Consider the following 8,765-nt stretch of genomic DNA (forward strand, 5'->3'; position numbering starts at 1 on the left):
CACTCTATCCTCTGCTTCAGGAATGTCCCACACACATCTTTATGTATGTGTTTGTGATGTAACCCATAATCGTAATTTTTCTCACTTTTCTATAATGGAAAGATACGCAAATTTTGCGTGTTTATGTAAAAAAAAACTGTTAAAAGAAAAGAGAGATGGAAAGAAGGGAGTCGGGGAAACATATGAAATGAATACTACACTGAAATCTTTCGATCTCACCCATCTTTCTACCCCTCTCCCTCCCTCCCTCCCTCCCCCTCTCACGGGCTGCACGCTGCCTCGCTCCGACCGACCGCCACGCCCTCACATCCCCATCTCCATCTCTCTCCGCGTTGCTCTGCCTCTGCCACCGCTTCACCCGCGCGCGGTCGGGCTCCTAGCTAGCTGTTGCCTCTTCTCCCCTTGATGTGGCGCCGGGCGCCGAGCTGCTGCTGCTCGCGCACCAGAGGCGTCGGAGGCGAGCTCCCCGGACGCCTGGCGGTCTAGCCTCCTCGCGCTCCTACAAGAGGGAGATCCGGGCTTTCTTGGTAAGCTCTGTCCCCGGCCATGTCCTAATTCCCGATCAATCCGCCTGATCCCGCCCGATTCCGTTCCCTGCACGCGTGCTCGCGCTAGATTAGTGGCCACCGCAAGCTCGCTCCGTCGCTGCTCCCGACTTCTTACTGTAGACTAGTGTCCATGGTGGACTGTCGGGCTGCGACGCCATTTGTGGTTCCATCTCCCTCTCCCGGGGTAGTTGGGCCGCCGCTTTTGACAGGGAAAAGCTTCGCGGCAAGCGTGGACTAAAATGCGCGCAAGCATGGTGTTTAACCACAGGCTTAGCTGGCGGCTTTGTGCGTGCGTCTATCTCGTTTGGCCGGATCGTTGCGTGCCGACTGGTTCAGCCCGCCGTGCCAAGCAGGTCACGAGTAGTTACAAGATCGTGATCTCATCATGATGCAATGCGGTGACAATTTCTCTTAGGGTAGAGATGGCAAAACATGCCTCATATTAGTTTTAAATTTATGTGATTTTGTGCTGGACTGCATTCAAGTAACTCACTCAGTCAATGCTGGTACTCATGGGTTTTCAATGCATATGGAATATCCATTATTTAGGCTTTTATTACTGCATGCATATATACTCTCCTCTATGTGAACAGGATCGTAGTTGGTTCTTTTTGTTGTGAACTTAAAAAATGAAATAATGGTGGTACGAGAACCTTGTTTACAAATTGTCGAATGCAGTCGGTCCTTCTAGAGCATACGTATTTTCAGTGAGATGTTTCTAACATGTTCTTATACCAACTTCCAAATACTTCCGTGAAGAAGTATTGCATACACCTGATCCTTCTAGTTCCTACCTATATCCAGTGAAGTGCTCAATACGTGTATATGACATGCTTATGTACCAACTTGCAAATATTTCCTTTTTATTTTCTTAATTCGTATACATTCTTTGGAGCAACTTGTGAATACTTTCTGAAAGTAGAATTTGCCGTACACACGTAATGCATCTATGTTCTGCGCGGTTCTGGTACAATATGCTTGTGATATACTTCTCTACCAATTTTGATCACCTTCTAAAAATATCAAATCTTTTATTTAAGCGTTTGGTGGGGCCGTGTGACCCCACGGGACCCAAAGTGGATCCACTCTGGCGGAAATGGAGTCGGGGAGCACGTTCTATGCGGGTGAAGGTCTTCACATTGATCCCAGCTGGCTCATCGACCCAAAGCTTCTCTTTGTTGGGCCACGGATCGGTGAGGGTGGACATGCAAAGGTCTACGAGGGGAAGTAAGGCTCGTCTGTTTACACTACGATCTACAAATTGCTGATTTGTATGAGTTGTTTGCTTATAATTTATCTCTCAGTTGATGATTCATGATGATGGGGTTTGTAGGTACAAGAACCAAAATGTTGCTATCAAGATTGTGCACAAAGGGGACACCCCTGAAGAGGTCATCAAGAGGCAGGGTAGGTTCTTGAGAGAGGTGACCATGCTATCAAGGGTGCAGCACAAGAACCTTGTCAAGGTTCGCTTCTTTGCTGACTACTATCATTATTTCATTGGCTGGAAGTGTTGGGCGCTTTTGGATATTGAAAACTATATCTGCCTGTTGTTCAGTTTATTGGAGCTTGCCTAGAGCCTGTCATGGTGGTGGTGACTGAGCTATTAGTGGGGGGCTCTTTGCGGAAGTATTTGGTCAGCTTACGGCCTAGGAACCTGGAGCCTCGTGTTGCAGTTGGATTTGCATTGGACATCGCCCGAGCCATGGAATGTTTGCATGCACATGGGATCATTCATCGTGATCTTAAACCTGGTAAGATTTTCCATTTTGCATTTGAATACTAGGTGAATCTCTGCAAAGAGGATAGTGGCTTTCCTTCTGTCCATATATACCCTGAGTGGTACTGTTGTAGGATCTCTCTGTGTGTGCACACATTCAGGTTTTTTTTGGGGGGGGGGGGGGGGGGGGGTGGGGGTCTTTCCCCCTCTTCCCTGTTAAGTCGATTTATGCAGTACGCTACATGCGCCACTTTAATGTTCATAATATTGCACGTTACGTCTCATATTGTATAAGCAATGTGTACACGCATGGGTACATTTGAGGTGTCGTACTGTTACTTTTACCGTTGGCATAGCAATGTATTGGATTTCTTTCAAGTTTGTGCTGAATTCTGCCTTCAGAACCAAGTTAAGGGGATGTTAGGCAGTTAATTAAACAAGTGACCAGTGGCGCATGACTTTCTTGTTCCCATTAGCCCATGCTCTGTTGTGTTAGCAATTTCTGTTGTCACGAGCTAGTCTTACTATGGGACCAGTGCACCTGTAAATTTTACACAAACATCACTAGTTGTGTGTGCGAAGAACACAAGCGCGGGGAAGCATGTAGTGTATGCACTTCTGGGTGATATACCTACTGAATACTATAGTTTATGGTCACAAACTAAGCATAAGTGTCCATACATATTGAGATGTTGAAGCATTTATAGCCTCAATGTACAGTGCAACAAGTAGCAAGAATAATTACCCAGGTAGCCTGATCTTATTCTATGAATAGTGAAATTTATTGGATCAATGCGCAAAGTGCACACCTTCTAAGTTATAAATGTGTGTGACTTCTGTAGTTTATTCTTTAGTACTGTATGTGTTCTGATTCCACCTCTTAATATTATGGTTTCTATGCACATGCATTGGCTGATCGAATATTTTTTACTTCATCATCAGAGAAACTAAGATATCACACACTTAGTAAATAGCTTGCACTTATAACTATAACCAGTAAACAATGCCTCAGCGTTGGTGACATAGGTGTCGAGATCCGACTTGCATTCAGGTGTTCTAGTCAGATGAAGGTTGCTAAACATGGACATGGGTGTAGGATACCACTCAGATTCGTGTTTCCGGTTCGGCAAAAGCAAAATTAGGACAGGGAGACAGGCCTTGACTGACTCAACTGAGCGTCCATCCTGCAACCTGATGCATACACCCATCTCTTTTGTCTCGTTGCATGTACATTGTTTAGACCGCCAAGTTATTGGCATAGCGCAACAGATGTCTGTTTGAGCCTGTGCCGTGTGCATGTAGTTTGGTTATGCAAGCAGTAATTAATCACATGCAATTATTGCATGTGCCCTTTATTGTTTTCGTTGGGCAACTGGGTCCTGCTTGTTTTCATGACTAACAGTCACCATTGCTTTGGTAATTTTGAAGTTTTCATCTCTTTTGTAATTTAAAGGTCAGCATTTGGGGGTTATGTGCATCTCATCTTTACAAAGATTCAATATGATTTGGGGTTTAGTATGACATAGCAAGATCAGAGCATGTTACAGGCATTATATATTCTAGATTTGTTGGATCTTGGATTGAAGGTCTGGCTTCCCTCTAGATCTTGCTATGTGTGAACGTCTTCAAAATTTGTTAGATCCATTGGCCGATGAATATATTTCTTGTAGATTTTGGACACCATATTTTTGGTGCATCAGATTGAACATGATGTGGAATGGGCAGTCTTGGATCAAAGAACTGCTCCCAAGTTGGAGAAATTATTCCAGTTTGTACTAACAAGATGCCGGAGCAAGATAAGGAGATGTGTAAGGTCGAGAAAGAGGAGTTATTATAGTTGTTCAGTGAATGATGACTTGTACCATACTGTTTTGCACTTTTTACCATGTTCCAGGCCACAGTTAGCTAAGTCAGCTGAACAAAGAGACGTTGACAGATAGTTATACTTTGGTGCGACATAGTCCTGTCTTCATTACACAATTACTGCTAGTCTAGTACTGAGCCAGCAATGCATATGAGAAATAACTACTAGTCTAGTGCCGAGTCAGCAATGCATATGAGATGTGATATTTCATTAAGGCTAACACTGGTTTTGTTGATCTACCATTTCCTTGGTATGTTATTCTGTAGTCTGTAGTTATCTTCTGTAAGCTAATCTTTTCCTACATTAATCTCAAATGATCCGCCTGAGGAAATGTTTGTGCAAATAAAGTTGATTCTGAGTCCATAGTTTTTGCCCTTCTCTTTGTACAGAGAATCTGCTGCTTACAGCGGACCAGAGAACAGTTAAGCTCGTCGACCTTGGTTTAGCAAGAGAAGAGACGTTAACAGAGATGATGACCGCAGAAACAGGAACATACCGTTGGATGGCTCCCGAGGTTTGTGCTACTGCAGTTTCATATCTTTCAGTTCTTGAACCTTTTCATTTCTTTTTTATTATGTGATTAACCTGAAATAATTCAACAGTTGTACAGCACAGTCACATTAAGGCACGGAGAAAAGAAACATTACAACCACAAAGTGGATGTTTACAGCTTTGCAATTGTGTTATGGGAACTACTGCACAATAGACTACCCTTTGAGGGCATGTCTAACCTGCAAGCTGCATATGCTGCCGCTTTCAAGGTAACATTAGATTTTTAGAGTATAATCATACGCATTTGCTGTCTATAGACTTTCTTGAACCTATTTATGTTGCAGGGAGTTCTGATTGTTTTGAATATGTTTTATCATGCATTATTCCATAATGCATACACCTGTATCATATATTAGTAATTTGACCTTATGAGACCTCATTTTCTGCAGAACATCAGACCAAGTGCAGATAATTTGCCGGAGGAGCTGTCAGAGATCCTAACATCCTGCTGGAAAGAAGACCCAAGCGACAGACCAAACTTCACCCAGATAGTTCAAATGCTTCTCCATTACCTCTCAACCCTTTCACCGCCAGAACATATGGCCCCTGCTCGCACATTCAGTTCGGAGAATGCAATCTTACCTCCTGAATCGCCTGGGACGAGCTCTCTAATGGCTTCTCGAGGTGATATCACGCCTAAAGGCAATATTGAAGACAAGCCAAGGGGCTTCTTTTTCTGCTTCAGCCAGTGTTATTAGCCTCACAGATGGAACAAGGGAACTCCCAAGATGATGCAAAACATCAAAAGAACACACCCATAGTCCATACCCAAAGCATGGCAGGAGTCCCTGAAAACTGTTGTTTCTGCTCATCAGGCCACCCCTTCTTCTCTGACATGTTTGAACATATCGGCCGGGTAGATCTGAGTAACCTTTTGGCTCCTGCTAGTAATGGTGAAAATAGTTACTATATCGTATATTTTCCATGAACCTTCCATATCAAAATTGCGCGCCCATCGTATAGTAATAATTGGCATTAATCATTTACTCACTTGGAAAGGACACTGGACGACTTCCTTTGTTCCATAACTCTGTTTTTTTTTTGCATCATTAATGCTGCTATCCTGAGTCTGTATTGGTGCTAGAGTTAAAGGCTGCGAGTGGGACTGCTAACTCAGGGGCAGAGCCAGAGAAAAAGAATAACCCCGATGCACAAAACACTTATGCAATGATATACTCTCTCCGTCCCAAAATAAGTGTTTTAACCCTAGTACAATTTTAAAAGTTAAGACATTTATTTTGAGACAGAGGGAGTAGTATGTAATTAAGCCAAACTCTACTAATGGTAATGATTTTGGAATCTGATAATGCCCAATGCGAGGATGACAACTTCGTTTTTCAGTTTAGTTTTTGACAGAAAATCGCCGTTTGTGTCAATTTTTTTTTTTGCCATGTGTATCAACTAACTTGCCGTCCTTGCATCACTAGAATTGTCGTGTGAAGCACCATTTGCAAACAACGCCTATATAATATTAGCAAAAAACGTCACCTGACCTTGAATATTCCATAGCCTATATTGTAGGCGTTCTAGAAACCAGGGTATCCAGACTTACTTTCCTGCGGCTTATGGCGTGGCTCTATCAACGGTCTGGTACGGCCCACCTTCAACTTCGGCAAGACAAGACCCTCGCGAGGGGCTAGGCCTCGCGAGGCGGACGACACCAAGACCTCCGGAGGGAGCGGAGATTCCTATGCAAGCACCCACCTCATGAGATTTGGGTGACGCAAGCCCTAACGACCAAGGCCAGGCGGGCACCGGCGGACGTCGAGTAGCAGGTTTCCTCTTTGATGCTAAGGAGGCAAGCGCAGGCGCGGGGTCCCAAAGACTCAGCCAAAGGTTTCCATTCCAGTGCATCGAGACCAAGACCGCCAGGATGGCAGGACGGATGTCATCATCAAGCCCACCACGGCGTCACGAGCAGGCGCTTTGCAGACGAAGACCACATTTCGTCAGGATAGAATGTACTACTTGTCCTCCTTCAAAATTGGCCACTGTGGGATCCCTTGCCGCCTTTGTTTTGGAGGAAGAGGACCAAGGCCCTATAAATATAGCTAAGCCACCACCGTAGAAGGGATCCCCAGATCAAGAGACTTCTCTAGCTCACATCAACACAAGAACATACCTCCTGAGGTTGTTCTTCCCCTGTACAAGCTCATCCTCAGCCCCTCGCGAGGCTAATCCACCCCAAAGCAGGAGTAGGGTCTTACACCGCAAGGTCGCCCGAACCTGGGTAAATTGCTGAGTCCATTTCCTTTCCTGCTCATCGAGCTAGGACGTGAGAACGCCGAGTTGGCTGGCTGGAGAGGTTGAGTTCTTCGCACACGCCCCAGAATTCGAACCTTTCTTGGGTCCACGGAGCCTGAATCCGACATTTGGCGCGCCAGGTAGGGGGCGTGTCGAAGCCTCTCTTTCGTTGGTCGTTCTGCCGTTCTCATGGCCGACGCTCGTCGAGTTCGTGTCGAGCGCCGATCAGCCCTCGCCGCTCGCGTTGCTCAAACAGTGCCTGCGGGCGACGGCGCTCCCCGCCGCTCCCTGTCACCTGCAGCTAATGCTGCCATCGGCCCCGTGGTCCACGAGCAGCAAGCCTCGTCATTACCGCCTGCCGTGTGGCGCGATGGTCGCACCGCCACTCCGTCATTTACTCCGACGTCTACTTCGTCCTCTCATGCTCATCGCGGGCCGGCGAACGCACAAACTTGGTTGCTCATGGCGCGCGAGTTCCTGCGTTATCACCCGGCCGATGATCTCTACGAGAATTGGTTGGACCACATCGTCGAGCTCGTCAACGCCGCTGGAGAGGCTCCCGCACCGTCTCATTCACTGCCTCCCCCGCAGCCTCAGGCGGGTGACGTGGCCCATGGTACGCCTCCTCCTCCTCTCCGGCGCGATGTCATCCCCGAGCCAAGGCGTGAGGCCCCCCAGCGCGGCCCGCAACGCAGGGCACTGATGCGCGACGAAGAAAGCTGTCAGGTGGTGCAGCGGCCTCAAGGAGAGGCGCGTGCGTTCCCAACACCGCCACGCCAGGACCGTGTGCCACCCGAGGCGGCGGCATGCAGGCTCCAAGACCAGGCTCCCCCTCCGCGACGGGCTGCCGAGCGTTCACTCCGGAGCTGCACCGCGTCGTCTGGCCCGGCAAGTTTAAGCCAGATCTGCCTCCGCGCTACGACGGCACCTCTGACCCCACTGAGTTCCTCCAGATCTACGAGCTGAGCATCGAGGCGGCGAACGGCGACGAGAAGGTCATGGCGAACTGGTTTCCCATGGCTCTCAAGGATGGCGCGCTCTCGTGGCTCCTAAATCTCCAAGTGGGATCAATTCCTGGGATGAGCTGCATGAGCGCTTCATTGCCAAATTCCAGGGCCCTCGCAGCCATGCCCCCGCTGCAGGCGACCTGTAACGCCCTCGATGTGGCTATATCTCCCACGTGTCGAAGCACGACTTAGAGGAATAACCGCATTGAAAGCAATGTCACAAGTGAGGTAATCTTCACACTACCCATGTAATACATAAGGGAAAGAGATACATAGTTGGCTTACAATCGCCACTTCACACAATTATATGAATAAAGCATTACATTCATCCAAATACACTCAAGTTCCGACTACGGAACCAAAAGTAAAAGAAGACTACCCCAAATGCTACACAGATCCCCGATCGTCCCAACTGGGCTCCACTACTGATCAACTAGGACGAAACAACACAAAGGACAAGATCTTCATCGAGCTGCTCCTTGAGCTTGGTTGCGTCACCTGCACGATATCATCGGCACCTGCAAACTGGTTTTGGAAGTATCTGTGAGTCATGGGGACTCAGCAATCTCACACCCTCGCAATCAAGACTATTTAAGCTTATGGGTAAGGTAAAGGTATGAGGTGGAGCTGCAGCAAGCGACTAGCATATATGGTGGCTAACATACGCAAATGAGAGCGAGAAGAGAAGGAAAAGCACGGTCGAGAAACTATGGTCAAGAATTGATCCAAGACTACTTACGTCAAGCATAACTCCAACACCGTGTTCACTTTCCGGACTCCGCCGGAAAGGGACCATCACGGTTACACACGCGGTTGAGGTATTTTAATTA

At 47.2% G+C, this 8,765-nt stretch overlaps 1 protein-coding gene across 2 annotated transcripts; it reads left to right on the plus strand.

Moving 5' to 3' along the window:
- Positions 1-225: 225 nt before the first annotated feature.
- On the plus strand, positions 226-8,127 carry LOC123127581 (serine/threonine-protein kinase STY13). 2 transcript variants are annotated; one of them, XM_044547328.1, is made up of 8 exons: positions 226-527; positions 1,589-1,775; positions 1,882-2,014; positions 2,107-2,302; positions 4,522-4,646; positions 4,735-4,893; positions 5,074-5,308; positions 7,754-8,127. In XM_044547328.1, exons 2-8 carry the CDS (start codon positions 1,645-1,647, stop codon positions 8,125-8,127), a joined length of 1,353 nt encoding a protein of 450 aa, XP_044403263.1. In that variant the 5' UTR covers positions 226-527; positions 1,589-1,644. The 2 variants fall into 2 exon arrangements, with proteins under 2 accessions (XP_044403263.1, XP_044403264.1); XM_044547329.1 differs by lacking the exon at positions 7,754-8,127 and having other exon boundaries at positions 227-527; positions 5,074-5,733.
- The last annotated feature ends 638 nt before the right edge of the window (positions 8,128-8,765 follow it).

This window comes from Triticum aestivum, chromosome 6A, assembly GCF_018294505.1.
Source record: "Triticum aestivum cultivar Chinese Spring chromosome 6A, IWGSC CS RefSeq v2.1, whole genome shotgun sequence".
Lineage (NCBI taxonomy): Eukaryota > Viridiplantae > Streptophyta > Magnoliopsida > Poales > Poaceae > Triticum > Triticum aestivum.

Bases quoted from the DNA above. Each gene is read 5' to 3' on its own strand.
- LOC123127581 (XM_044547328.1), top strand. From the start codon at position 1,645: ATGGAGTCGGGGAGCACGTTCTATGCGGGTGAAGGTCTTCACATTGAT. The intron at 2,015-2,106 runs GTTCGCTTCTTT...CCTGTTGTTCAG, and splicing joins AGCACAAGAACCTTGTCAAG to TTTATTGGAGCTTGCCTAGA. The intron at 4,894-5,073 runs GTAACATTAGAT...CATTTTCTGCAG, and splicing joins CATATGCTGCCGCTTTCAAG to AACATCAGACCAAGTGCAGA.